General features: G+C 41.3%; 1 protein-coding gene across 1 annotated transcript; it reads left to right on the forward strand.

The window, feature by feature from the left end:
* Positions 1-8,298: 8,298 nt before the first annotated feature.
* On the forward strand, positions 8,299-12,131 carry hpxb (hemopexin b). The gene is made up of 10 exons (XM_041032112.1): positions 8,299-8,428; positions 9,092-9,117; positions 9,244-9,339; positions 9,493-9,650; positions 9,761-9,914; positions 10,263-10,475; positions 10,617-10,709; positions 11,144-11,274; positions 11,377-11,524; positions 11,652-12,131. The coding sequence occupies exons 1-10, from the start codon at positions 8,364-8,366 to the stop codon at positions 11,876-11,878; spliced, it is 1,311 nt and encodes a 436-aa protein (XP_040888046.1). The 5' UTR covers positions 8,299-8,363; the 3' UTR covers positions 11,879-12,131.
* The last annotated feature ends 2,983 nt before the right edge of the window (positions 12,132-15,114 follow it).

A 15,114-nucleotide genomic window follows, 5' to 3' on the forward strand; every position in this document is an offset into this window, starting at 1 on the left:
TTTTTTCAACAGACTCGCGGCCATCTGAAAGTTTTACAGTTTTTGTAACACTTCAGTGTGATATTAATTTGTGATGCATCTGCTGCTGTTGACTCAGCCACACATCTTCCTCTTTGCCCAGATGAAAGCTCACCATTGCATCCCAGGTCTCACCCACAACGCTTTTGTTAAATTCCTCTCCCTAATGTGCGTGTGATGAATATTTTTCAGATGCTTCCTCTAGGCCATATCTGATCAAAACAAATGCACCTGCACTTTTTTTTTTTCCTTCTTGCAACTGCAACTCCCCCAGGACGGGTAAAAATTGACTCCCTGGCTTCCTCCACCAGGCAATTACGTGCCATCTGTTCCCATCTTGGTTGTTCCAGCTCGTTTTGTTTCTGCGATTGTTCGTCTAATATCATAGGCCTGAAAGTGTTAGAGAGGATGGGGGGGGGCAGGGGGTTGGGGGCGAGAGCGGAGGGGGACACAAAAATGAGGAGTGGCATGAAGAGGAATTAATCGAATCTAACAGCAGAACCAGATCTTCCCCTCTGAAAGGAGAGAGTCCCACTAGAATGAGGACCATTACCATATTCATCACCTAATATTGCCTGCTGTATGCAAAGTGGGAGAGAAGAGTGCAATATGACTTTCTTGACCGCCTTTCTAATTCCATCTGTGAAAGCTTGCAGACTTCTTTTTTAATTGTTTGTTTGCAACAAGTCCACTTAGTAGCTGTGATGCTGTGACGCTGCCATTTGTTTGGGAGTGGTAATAATAACCCATTAACTTCCTTGTCATATATCGCACTGATATATATGTCTGGCTCTTATGCTGCCATGCTGAATCACATTATTGTTTTGTTACAGTAACTATTGGGCCCATTACTCTCTGCCACACACACAGGCTGGAAGCAGCGTGTAGATTTAATTGCAGTGATGTTGCAGGCGAGGCGAGCAGCTGGATTGGAGAGTTTTAACAGTGATATCAATAACGGAGCGCCACCTTAGGCCGATATAATTTTCCATCTCTCCTGACAGAGCGGAAGATAGAAATAATCAGTCACAACACCAGCCAGGCAGCCTGTAGGACCCTGTGTGACATCCAGCAACACTGATGGCTCAGGACCCATCTGTGTCCAGGGGGCGACGCTCCATGTGTGTGTGTGTGTTTGAGTGTGTGCGCGAGGATAATTGGAGAAGACGCTGGACCTTATAAGAAGAAGAAATCTGCTACACTGCTTAAAGTAGAGACTCTATTTGGCCTGATGAGTGGATATCAGGCCTTTGGTTCTAAAAGGTAAATTTTACACAGACTTAAACATCTTGTGTTGGTTTGTAAAAATCATCTGCTCTGAAAAAAACATATAATTCTTCTTTCAAAAGGCCAGAAGCAAAATGTACTTTCCCTTTGTACGTTTGAGATCTAAGGGGCAAATAGACAAGATTTCTGCAAAATAGAAAGAATATGTAGCTAATGATTTTCAACCTATTCCCTTTAACTTTCCTCCTCTGTAATTATTTTCAAATGTTACCTCTGAGATTATTTGATATTTAACAACAAAGTCAATGAGATGAAACAAATATATATATTTTTTTTACTCACAGCTTGTCGACAGTGGTCATGAACCCTGTAGATACGCTGCACATCCCAGATTTTCTACCTTTTCGAAGCTTCCACCCCTGCACAGATTTTGAAATCAGTGTGGCTGGAATTACACAAGCAAACATATGAAGGTAGATATGTGTGATTCTCTAATTGGGACCAAACCTTGTTAAAAATCTGTTGTGGGTGTCCTGTGCAGACCTGCAACAGACTGTAGACAGACTCAATCAGCCACCTGCAAAAAGATATGAGAAATTAATTAGCTTAAGTGCTTTTCTATAACACCATTTACATTTAAAAAGTCACTCCTATATGTATTAATGTTGATGCTTGGAACTGAATATCCAGTACAGAGTTAGACAGTAATGGCCCCAGGTTTTATTGCAAGATTCAGGCCCCTAAATAAAGGGGGAAAATATATTTGCAGTAAAAAGTAGGCCTGGAGTCCATTTGCTATGTCACTCAGTGTCTCTGTTATATGCCTTCCACACAGGCCTGTAATTTCCTTCTACATGGAAAATCAGTTTGATTGATTGTCACATCTGTATACTGTAATAAATTATCTTATTTTAAGAACATTTAATTTGAAAGAGCACTAACACACTAACTGTACGGGCTGTCCCTCATTCTGATGCTTTGTATTTGCTGACATCTAGTGGTTAAATGTTGCAAAGTGAACATTATTAATTAGTCAGACTCAATAAAATGTATCTGGAGAGCATGTGTCTGCATTTCAGGTGTAATCTATTAATTAATGTTTGTTCATTGAATTATAAATTAGCAAAGACATTTAGAGATGTTCAGTGAGCGCTGGTTATTAGGACATTGTTAAAACAGAATCACAAAATAGTAAACCTGCTATCCCCAAATTTATTTACATGCTAAAAAAACTAAACAACATTATTAATCTTTTCTGATATTATTTAAAGTTTGTTTACATCTGTAATGTTTGAAGGCATGCAGGAATGAAACCAGCCTATATAATCAAGCAATATATGTCCAGGAAAAACATGAATTTGTGTACCTGCACACATACACTGCTGTGTCCACATCAGACTCTGACAACAACCTGTGAGGAATGCAATGAAAGACAGAGGGAGGGAAGAGGGGTGAGATGGGGGAGTGACAGAAAGAGGTGGTGGGAGGAAGAGCTAGAGGCTGGAGGACAGAGCAGAGAGAGCAGAGGAGGAAGAAGCACACACCTTGAAGTCAGGTAGGACATTCACAACTTTTTTTTTTTTTTTTTAATAAAATAAAACAAGAAATACTTTGCACACTTTAAGTTTTAATCTTAAATTTTGCATTCTGAAGGAAAACTTCTTTCCTGCATCCTCAAAACTAAAATTAAAAAAAATTGCAATAGTTCTTCTTGGGGAAATTTGCTGCTGACAGATTTCGTGGTTTTAATTGACTGAAGTTATTTCATTTAAGATTTCAACGAGGCCTTTACCTGTGAGCTTTATGCTCTGTAACTTTGGGTGAATGGCTCCATTGTTTGCCTTCGATACGCTGGAATGCTCCTGAACATCCTGCATAATCCTCTCAATTATGAATGGTATCATTTATTCTATAGTCTCAGCACCTCAGCAAAGGCCATCTGGTAACTTAGCAACTAGTTCACCTCATTCAACATTAAAGTGGGGTAACGTGAGAGGATCCGGTGGCCTCACTCCAGGAGAGTGACAGGGATTTGTTTCTGACACATAGCCTACATTTTCCCTCACTCCCACAAACAGGTTTATGTCTTTTTACTTGTTAAGCATCTGTGCATAAAGTGTAGCTTTGACATTGAGGTGAGACTCTACGATTTCCTTGATCTCTTGCTCCTAATTTGACCTATACGAAAATAACATACAACAAATGTCATAGACAGATAACATCTTTAACATCTTTTTAAAACATGGGAAACAGATTTTATCCATTGACATGCTCAGGTCACATCGTTCCAGGGGGACTTTATTGTGAAGGCGCAGTGGTAAACTGACACCTCAGCCTTTCATCCTTGCAAAAGCCTTGTTGTTTTGCTCCAAGGGGGTAAAAGGCTCTCTAACTAGGTCTACACCATTAACATACAGTATACACGCTCGTACCCACAATTGCCAACTCAGAATATTATCCATTTTGAAGACTTAGTCAAAAAAAAAAAAAAAAAAAAAGAAGTGACTCCTGTCCTGGCAGCCTCTCACATACCTTGAGCTGGTGGTGAAAGACAGAGCTCAGTTTCAGTGCCTTGAGCAGATAAGCACTGCGATTTCCACCAAAAGTGACAATGGGGGTCTGTGCTGCATTCGGAAGCAACTGTTGAGGTTTCAGGATGAGTGACATTAAGAGAGGCAACTTGGCAAGACTCATAATCCCATCAGCCTCAACCTGGCATTTAATGACCATTCGTTGACGATATAATGTCATAAATAGCAATAAATACTGATGAATTAATATAATTTAGATGAAAAAATACAGTGTGACACTCAGCAGAGGCGTCCATTAGAAATGCTTCAGCAACCTGCTGATTAACATCCAAATTTAGGACGTTTATTGTTGTGGTGATCAGTGGCTGCCAACAGCTTTAAAGCCTGAATACTCCTCTGACCTCAGGGAAACAGGACAGTGGTTATCTGAGAGCACTTTAGAGTCTCGTGAGAAACTGAATATTGTGAGGGATAGATAAAGTTGCAGCGAAAGGGAACCTGTGTCCTAGTTTTAAAACAGCAACAGAAACGTGAAGTCCTCACAAGATTTATGTGACACACAACAGGTAAGTGGGATAGATTTCTTGAGGGATCGAAGAGTTTACAAAACACTACAAGATTACTGTTGTGGTTCTGGACCAAGAATTTCTCACCACATACAGCCCTTAGCTTCTTCTCAGTTTTCTCAAAGCACAAAAGGACATATTGTAATACCTTTAAATGCTTTGTTTAAGTTCTGTAGCGTTTTATTCATCTAATCTTTCACTTTAATGTTTTTATTGCCGTAGTAAAAAAAAAAGTTTCTTTTCCATTTTCTCTGTCTTTACAGATAGATACTCAAAAACCAGTAGAGCCCCATTTCACAAGACGACCATTCGGATCTATTGTCCACAATGTTAATGCGGTCTCATTCAGAGAGAAGGGCCCTCCCTGGGTTCTCAGCCCTGCTGACACACAGCACTCCAAAACAGAGAGATGTGACCACTCCACCTCCCCTATCATTCACCCCACGGCAGTCTGTCTTTACACCTATATCTCTTACTTCACCACCTTCCTGGGTGACTCAGGCCCTTTCCAACCTGGAGCAAGGAGAACGGGAACTGCAGAGCCTCAGGGAGCGACAGCAGGCCGAGGTGGAGGAGGTGAACCGTGAGTTGGACAATGCAGTTATTGAAGCTCAGAGAGAGGAGCGCCGCCTTCTTGAGAAGGTTGAGCAGGACCACAGAGAAGCCCAGCGGCACCTGAGTCAGGTGAAGAGGGAGAATGCTGCAGCAGTACGGGTTGTGCAGTCACTTGTTGACCAGCAACTTAGAAAAATAGGACAACTGAAAGAGCAGATACAACGATGGGGCAGTACTGCTGGTGGATCCAACAAAAATCAGCTCCAAAGAGGGGTGGCAGAGGTCACCCAACCTTGGGAAATCTCTCTAACACTGAAAAGAGTCAGTTTCTTACCAAGCCCTGTATCCAAGACCTTAAGCTTAGGGGAGGTTGATGTTCGTGAGCAAGGGATGACCTACCCCATTGGTGTCTGTGGTGTCCAAGGTCAGAAGTGTGCCTTGCACTCAGGGGATACAACCTTTTCAAACACTACCCCTCTTGAAATTCGAAAGGAACCACAACCAAACAGAGCTGGACAAAGGTACAGTCCAGATGAGACCAATAAGACAAGCAGTGGGAACAAGCGTGTTGTCCGGAAACTACGTCTATCAGACTCTACAGAGAATGAGGATGAGCTAAAATCACCCACTTTAAAGTCCCCCATTCTAAGATACCGTGGTGCATCCGAGTCATCTCAAGATGAAGAACTGGAGTCTGTGTGTTCAGACACACAGGGACAAGACCTTTTCCTTGCTATCCCACCAGTCTCCAGTCAAGGAGAATCTGAAGGTGATGAATCTGATGGTAGACAAAATGGAACACAGAGGCGTTCCATGCTGAAGGGTAAGAGGAAGAAAAAGGCCCTTGTCTTGGTCTCTTGTGAAGAACCATCCTGCCCTCCTGAAGAAACTGAGGAAAAAAGCTGTGATGTTGCAAAGACTAGTCGCAAAGGTTCACTCTCCAGGCACAGTCCTGTAGACCTCTCCACTGGACATCATCTTCTTTCTCAACAAGCCCTATCCAAGAGGAAGAACTCAAATGAATTGGCAATGTATAGTGGAGGGCCTCCATCACCAGTGTACAGCGAGGATTCCTGTTACACCTATACTGTGAATACTCCTGTTAATGGTTCTCTCAAACAAGAGCACTGCCGCTCAATGTCCACAGCTGATCTCTCTAGTAAAGTACATCCTTTAATTAATGGTAACAAGAGTGAGCGAAGGGGAATCAGGAAGGTGAACAGAATGCGACTTGCCTCTGAACCTTCAACTCCTGAACAAGGCCCAGGAAACGGCACAGTATCTGACAAGAACACCGTGAGCGCTGATGAACGACAATCAAGATCCCAGACTCGTGTTACGCAAGGTTCAGGTTTAAACCGTGTGAGCAGATCTCTGTCCATGTCAGCTATCGAAGGTGACAAATTACATCAAGTTAAGGAATCACAGCCATACAACAAAGAGACAGTTGTGCCAGCTTTGAAGGAACTGGAGGAAGAAGGTGGTTCAACTGTGCTGGACTCAGCTTATCTGGTCAAACAGTTTGGAAAACAAGGATCAGGCCGCACTGACTTCAACTTGCCAAGTGGTGTCCATGCAACAGTCAAAGGGCAGCTGTTTGTGGTAGATTGTGGAAATGCCCGCATTCAGGTGACGGATCTCCAGAAGAATGTTGTACAGCAGGTGTCTCCTTCAGGATCAGAAAGATCTTCCCGTATCTGCAACTACTTTGACGTAGCTGTGAACTCAAAAGGCCTCATTGCCCTGACCTGTGCTGCTGAACGTGCTTTATTGGTGTTTAGCCGTCATGGACGCCTTCTGCAAACATTTGGAGGTACAATGATTGGTTCCACCAACGAAGAGCTGGATGCTCCCAGGGGGGTGACTGTTACCCGTCAAGATGAATTCTTGGTCGCTGACATAAAGCGTGGAACTTTAACTGCCCTAACACTGGACCCCAAAACTGGGGCTAGGTTGGAACGCACAGTGGTGACTGGGTACCACAGACCTTACCTTGTGGCAGCCTGTCTCACCACAGGGCTCATGGCTGTCTCAGAACGAGGCAATGAGACCGGACGTGTCCCATGCATTCGAGTCCTGGAGCCTGGCTGGAACACTATCCGAATCCTGGGGGTGTGCTCTGGCTTGGGGCCTGTCCTGACCTGCCCTTGGGGCCTCTGTATCGACAGCGATGGGGACGTGCTGGTGGCAGATTGGGGCAAGCAGCACCATCGTGTTCTTTTCTACCCATCCAAGGGTGTTGGCTGGCCTCTGGTGACCGATAACCTGAGTAGCCCAAGGGGCCTGGCACTGCTCCCTGATGGCCACGTGGTCGTATCAGACAGTATGAATCACTGCATCAAGATCTACCGCTACAAGTAAACTACACTGGATGGTGAAGACAGAGATAGAAACAAATATGGATAAAGTTCAGATTAATTACTGTGATAAATTGAGAGGGTTACATTTGTAATAACAGGCAATATCCTTGCTGTTTTTATGAAGTGAGTTTCTTTCAGTATAATTTACAGTCTCTACCTCTTTCGTGTTATAATTTGATAAAATGAAGATAATGTGTTAAGATTTTTTCACTATGATAATCAGTAAATGAAAGTGTAGGAGATTAGTACTAATTATTATCATTACATGTACTATACAGCACAGAAAAAGTAGTAGATCAATATACTTTTGCATGCTTTTAAATTGACCTTGAGTATTTCAAGTGAATCATACCCATATTGCAAAAGACTTAATTAATCAATAATCAAGACAAATTTGTGTAACCAGCAGATCAAACTGTTTAGTTGGCGTAAGCTTGGGAGGGGCTTAAAGATTTGTGTACTGCCAGTTTGTGATTAAACTTTGATTTCAATCTGATTTTGCATGATTTTGCTTTTCCCTGGACTGTTGCCTAACCACTTACTACCTCAAAGGCTGTTCATGAGCTCTTCAGTATTGGGCCCCATTTGTCTGGGAATTTTTTTTTTAAAAAGTCTGTATTTCCAGGAAGGTCTTACTGGTCCTGATTCAAAGAACAAGCAATTACTAAACACAGTTAGTGGTGGTTGTTAAACAGTGTTAAACAGATCAATAATTTCATTTGAAATCCTGCATTGAAACAGCTTTAGTAAAGACAGATATTGTGCTTCAAGGCAGTGTAGTATATTACGTAGGTTGTGCTGCATGTAGTATTGACATTTTGGGAAAATAAAGACATCACCAAATAGATTGTAATGCATGATTCTCAGTGATTCTCAGTGATCAGGAAAAATAACTCATTTTGCAATAACAAAAACTCCAAAAGCCAATCTATGCAAACAGACACAGAGTTTCCTAACATGTCCATCTGTCCGTCCATCCCCCCCCACACACACACACACACACATTTCAGTATAAAAGTGCAGGTTCAGCTGCTGCATAGCTGCACTTCACAGCTCTGCTCCACAGTGAGATTCCACACCAGAGAACTTCACCAGGACCATTCAGCATGGACCTGTTCACCAAAACTCTCTTTCTGTGCTTAGCACTTGCCCTCGCTAATGGAGCACCTATGTGAGTATTAATCAACTCTTCTTATTAGTATGAATTATCACTCAAAAATTCATTCAGCTCAGGAGCCTTAGTCCTAATACGTCCCAAGATCTTTCACTGGTTACATCATGTGTATTAGGTTTCAAGAGTATTGCCAACCCTTGTAAAATAGGAGCTTTCTGTGGGCAGATTATTCATTAAGGTTAAGAAGCCAAAACGTAACCGATGTGAGCTTAAAATGTTGTAAGTTTATCTTCAAGTTTCCAACATATTTTCCTGTTCTGTAACCTAACGACATGAGCATATAGCCATAAATACAGAAAAACACTGAATATATTAAATAAAAATAAAACATTATGCTGCTATTATTTTGTCCACTTTCTCAGTCTGATTAGGGCCATACCTACTATTCTATTTTTCTCTGATCCGTTTTACTGGTGCAGTGGAGATGTGCAAGTCACTGTCCAGTTATTTCATAACTCTGTTTGCTAGTTCACAAAGTTCACCAGTTGCATCACTTGAACAAACAGAGAAGTGCTAAGTCATCGTATTTCCTTGGTGTCGTGTCTCTGATTGACCTCCTATTATCATGGCTGAAGGATTTTTGGGAACAAAATGTAACGTGGTGCTATGCTGAGTCTTTCTGCAGAAAAATAAAAGGATTTTATTTTTTATCATCCACAGGCATCCACAAGATTCAGCCGCCAACGGTGGGTTTCTGATAAACATATTAAAGTAATAAACCTGCTTTCCAATCACAGAAGATTAGACATTATTTCAGTTATATTAATGATAATCAGTCATGTTACCCCTATGTTTCTAACTCTGGAATGAAGGTGGAGAAGACCATGCTGCTGTTCCAGACCGGTGTAAAGGTATTGAGTTTGATGCCATCACTCTTGACGAGAAAGGAACCACTTTGTTCTTCAAAGGTGAAATTCTTTTTACATTAAGCTTGGCAATACTCTTGCTGTATCACATCTTTATATTTGAAGCAGTCTCTTTTTAAATAGATGAATCAGACTATTTAAGTCTCATTCATATATTTATTGCAGAGTAATGAAACTCCTCTGATGTTTTCTCAGGTGCCCACCTGTGGAAGGGTTACCATGGTCCAGCTCAGCGCTCCAATGAGACCTTCGAGGAGCTGGATGACACCCATCACATTGGCCATGTTGACGCTGCCATCCGCATGCATAACAAGGAGAGCCCAGACATCCACGATCGCAACTACTTCTTCCAGGTGTGGTCTTCAGACTCTTTGTGATATGATTCTGTAGAGAAAAATCAGATTGAGAGGTGAAAGGCAGAGCGTCTGTCACTAAGCTCCACTGTTTCCTTTATAATCTCCAGGATGACAAGGTCTTCAGGTACTACAATTATTCTCTGGAAGATGGGTATCCAAAAGAAATCCAGGCGGACTTCCCAGGAATTCCCACTCACCTGGATGCTGCTGTGGAGTGTCCCAGTGGAGAGTGCACGACGGATTCAGTTCTGTTCTTCAAGGGTACGTCAGCATTCACTGCAAAAATATTCATCTCACTAAGTCAAAACTATAATTAGGCCATAAACTGACATTTAAAATAGATGGAAGAAATAATGGAGATAAAGAGAGTATGACAAGCATAATACTTCCCCCTACTGGAAGAAATTATCTACAGCAGGAGTGAGTTTCGTCCTGGTGTTTTGAAGCAGCTTTAAAGTAGGTACAATACTGAAAAATACTGCTTTGCAAGCTTTTGTTCTAGCAAAAGCAAAAGCAAGGAATACCAGTACAGGGAGTCATGTACATCAATGAGCACATATTGGAGATGACTGATAACCCTTTTCTCAAACTTATCATTTCACCCCACAGGAAATGATGTGCATGTTTATGATATTGCCACGAAGACAGTGAAGACCAAGACTTGGTCCCACCTGCCGTCCTGCACCTCTGTTTTACGCTGGCAGGAGCACTACTACTGTTTCCATGGACACAACTTCACCAGGTTCAACCCCGTATCCGGAGAGGTGACCGGCACCTACCCAAAAGATGCCCGCAATTACTTCATGAGGTGCCCTAACTTTGGTGAGTTCACCAAGAAAAGAACGATGAAATGTGGTTCAAATCATAAAATAACATTATTTCGTACGAGAAACAGACACAGATCTATTTTGATAAGAGTACTTACTTTCAGTTCAATGTTTAATCTTTTGTATTTAACTGCAGGTCATGGGGGTGGTTATAAAATCCTGAAATGCAGTGAGATCAAGTTAGATGCCATCACCGCTGATGATTCAGGAAAGACGTACATGTTTGCAGGTAAAGTCACCTACACAAAAATAACTTTAGTTAAATATAAGTTGAATAAAAGAATCATTAAACATCCTTTTCCTTTCCTTTCCTTGCCCAGAGTTAAATGCAAAGATTGAGACCACTCTCATGTGATCAAGCTAAGGCGATTAGCTTTGTCCTTAGCTTAGAATAAGGACTTAAAGAAGGGGGAACACCCAGCTCTCACCTGTACATGGACAGAACAACAAGCTTATGCTACACAAAGCTAATCACTTCCTGCCTGTAGCTCCACAGAAAACACACAGACGTGATAGAGTGATACTGATCTTCTCATCTCACTCTTGGCAAGAAAGTAGTTCCCAAAATATCAAAATATTCCCTCTAATCATCCTTGTCCCTTGGATTATTTCTTTGGAGCTTGCTGTAAAGCTTTCAGTAAGAACACACTTCAATCTGCTCAGGTCGTATCTACATGCGTCTGGACACGCATCGTGACGGCCTTCACGCCTTCCCAATCATCAGGGGGTGGAAAGAGGTGACCAACGGGGTGGATGCTGTCTTCTCCTACACTGACAAAATCTATTTGATTAAGGTAGACCTCAAAGTAACCAGTTAACACCCTGCTGTTATTAGAAACATCAAGCTGTGTTGAAATTAAAACTAAAGTCGCTCATGTTCTGCCAAACACCTGCAGGGTGATCAGGTTTACATCTATAAATCAACTGCTCAACACACCCTGGTTGAAGGCTACCCTAAAACCCTGAAGGAGGAGCTCGGCATTGAAGGACACGTGGACGCTGCTTTTCTCTGTCCCAATGGACACACAGTTCATATAATCCAAGGTGCAGTTACTGAATATCTGTCTTGTATTTTTTGTGAATTTCTGGGTTGAACGCAGAAGCTGAAATAAGCTTTATGTTTGCTCACATGTGACTAACAAACATCACCAACATATATGTCTCTCAACAGGACAGCGGATGCTTGACGTCGACCTTACAGCCACGCCCAGGGTGGTGACCCGGGATGTGTCCGTGCCCGTGTCTGACATTGATGCTGGTCTGTGTGGTTCAGACGGAGTTAAAGTTTTCAAGGGCTCGCAGTACTACCGTTATGAAAGCGCCACAACTCTGGCTGCGAGCAGAATTGCCCCTGAGCCTCTGAATATCACCTCAGCAATGTTGGGGTGTCAGGATTAGGACTCACAGTAATCTGCTTATCAGTGCCCCCCAAACAGCACAGAGAGACGGCGTTTGCATCAGATGCTTCACTCAACCTCCATACAAAACTAAGTGACAGTGAATCTGTACAAACAGACTGACAGAATGGAATCAAAACCATCTCACTATTTAGTAAAGAACTAAATGTTGAGATTTTGGAAAAATCCTTCTCCCATGACAGGTGGAGTTTGAGTTGTTTGGTGAATAAAAAATAAAAAATTGGAAAAGAAAATGGCACTGGAGAGTAAATTAATATGTTTCAGAGAGTATATTGCCACAATTTTTTATATTTTTTCTAATATAAAAGAGCATCTATTATTCATTTATTATTTTGAATTTGGAGACTGCTTTTGGGAACAAAATCCAGAGGGAATTTACTCAGTAATGTTAGACTTTGGCCACTAGAGGACCTACTGCTCAAATGAATGTGTTACTCTGGAAATAATGAGACAATCTGATTCACTGTTAACCGCAACTAGCCCCTGTAACAAGGTCTGAATACAGACATATACTGAATGTTAATCTAAATTATATCCTTTCTCTGTACAGAATGCTACATTTTGAAGATACACCTAGCAATCAAACATCCAAACATTTCATCTAGTTTTAACATTCACATACCAGGATTCTTACTTCTTATTAGAGATACAGGTGTTTCTTCCTTACCAATTACCAGATGTGTTCAGTTACCCGTGTCTCTGTTCCCTCCTTATTTTGGGTTGTCAGTGATTTCAAGCAACAAGTTGCAGGTGTTGATGCAATCTCATTAAACGGTCTCCATGCAGGTGTGAAGCTCTGCAATACTGGCCTCAATTTAGAGACATTGCAAGTAGCCAAAACCTTATTACCTGCAAGAAGAGAGAGAAGAGTCCAGATAAAACGTTAGAGGCTTCATAGTCATGCAGGTATTTCAGTTCTGAATGAAACACTTTCTATAGCTGATTCACAACAGAATCACAGACAGATTTGTTTGCCAATAAAAAAAATGAACATCTAACCAACAAAACATAGTCAAACACATCCATGTTCCCATTTTATGAATGGGACTGTTACTGTTCGCCTGTCTCTTAATTAAGCTCTTTCAGTTTCAGGCTACATTGCTTTACTGGTCTCTTTCATTGTTACAATATACAGTACTTTCACAAACTGTCCATTCTCATATTGGACCATATAGACACGTACGCTGCAGCCAGCAAGAGTCCAGAGGTCGGGACGGCATTAGCAGCCATTCAAGGCCTTTTCACTCCCTGGAGAGGTTTTTGTTCTGCCAAAATCCCTGGGACTTTCAGCAAGCATAAAGGAAGTGCTGGCCTCAGCACAGCTTAATGGGCGAGGCCATGAGGACACACGCACACACACACTGGAACACACATGCATGTGCACATAGAAACACCAATGCACATACACACGTGCATAGCAGACAGTATGGACAGTTGTCATAGCAGACAGAAACACACACGCAGGGCTACAAGCTATCAGGTACATTCAATAAAACAAAAGTGAGTACATGCTGAGATTTTTACTTTTGTACTTGTTGTGCTAAAGCACTAACAAAACAGGAAGACAGCACTCTTCTTCCACAGCAAATGTAGTTAATCATAGCTTGTTAATTGTAGTCAACCTACTCCTGACATAGTTCCACTATAATTTAATGTACAATAGTACTATGTCCCTGCAGGGACACTACTATTGCTTTTTTATTCATATACACATAATAGTGGGACCACAGGAAAATAGGAAAGGTTACAGGGTCACCAAACATTCATCTGCTGGGGACCATGAATATCTACAGCCACTATTTTGATCCAAGGTGAAACTCATGTTGAATAAACTGACATGACTTAACTCATGGATGTAAACTAAGAAAGCTCCAACTGTAGATAAACTAGCTAGCCAGCCGTGCTAATGTCTCACATCATTCCTTTGAATTCCAGTCTTTTGTTTTTGGTTTCATTGTCTGGGGAAGGAATTTAGGGAGCAGTCAGTTGTGTCACTTGTTTTTGCCACTTTGGTTTGAGGATGGATAACTGGTCAAATGGTTTCGGTTGCTGGAGTCCAAATGGAAGAGAAATAATCCAAAAAGAAAACGCTAACTATGACAGAAAATCAGTAGGGTACAAAAAGTTTATTCAGTAACAGTTCTGTAAACATCTGAGGTAAATGAACATTTACATCAACATGTTCTTTAACATAAGGTTCAGACGCAAGGCACTTCTCTTCAAAGACAGTCATTTTACAACGGGAGTAATAGCAGGGAGTTGTACTTCATTTTTAACACGTGGGAGTCTGCGTCCCTGCTTGTAGGAGTGCCATGAAAAATCCCATCACACAACCTCTGTTTTCCATTGTAGGATTTTGAGCCAAGGCACATCCAAGGTGTAAAAGTCGGAGTAAAGTCAAAAGTCTCCCAATCCGTGTTCAGGACAGAAAAAAACAATCACTATAGATTAATTTCTTGTCCATTCCAAGTCTAATTTTGATTGTATTATTGTCGTAAATTAACAAAAATATGTTAATATCCCTAATTTCCCTCCTCCTAGGACACCCTTTGTTATTTTTCTTTTCTATTTATATCTTCATATCCTCATAACAGCGGTCTAGCTATCTAACTGTGCAAATCTTTATCTACATATTAAAGGTACTAAGAACAGCTTGGAACAACAAGGCTATGAAAAAAAACATTTCAGCAATAAAAATAAGTAAAATAAACCTTGTTTCAATAATTTTTTTTAGAGACAAAGTTCAGCATAGTCTTTTTTTGGTGGAATTCCTTTTCCCAGATTCATGAAATGGTTGTAAAATTGATCTTGTGGTTGGGGGTTTGGGTTAGGGTTTGGGGTGAGGTTCCCTACCAAAGCTTTTTAAAAATCCATCAAAAATTGTGATTTCTTTGGCACAAATCTCTTTGGTTTGGTAAACATTATACACATCACAGCTAATTTCTTCTCTAAAAAAAAGATTAAGCACTTCAGCTGCCATGCTGTGCTGAAGTTGTTTATTGGCACCTAAGCGTGATCAGACGCATGTAAACATTTGACACAGTCAGCAAACAGCAAATGCTTCAGTTCACTCTATCCTTCACAAAATTAGTTGTTCTTAACCAAAATATCTAATGTGCTAAAACTGAAGTGCCTTCAGCTACATGCTGCTTCTTATTTGTCTTCTCATGTTTTCTGCTGGCTTATAGAAGTGGTTGCGTTCATGACAAAATTAAA

Source organism: Toxotes jaculatrix, chromosome 24 (genome assembly GCF_017976425.1).
Source record: "Toxotes jaculatrix isolate fToxJac2 chromosome 24, fToxJac2.pri, whole genome shotgun sequence".
NCBI classification, from domain to species: domain Eukaryota; kingdom Metazoa; phylum Chordata; class Actinopteri; family Toxotidae; genus Toxotes; species Toxotes jaculatrix.

Coding starts and splice junctions, on each gene's coding strand:
- hpxb (XM_041032112.1), top strand. CDS start 8,364: ATGGACCTGTTCACCAAAACTCTCTTTCTGTGCTTAGCACTTGCCCTC. Junction 9,651..9,760: donor ATCGCAACTACTTCTTCCAG/GTGTGGTCTTCA, acceptor TATAATCTCCAG/GATGACAAGGTCTTCAGGTA. Junction 11,525..11,651: donor CACAGTTCATATAATCCAAG/GTGCAGTTACTG, acceptor GTCTCTCAACAG/GACAGCGGATGCTTGACGTC.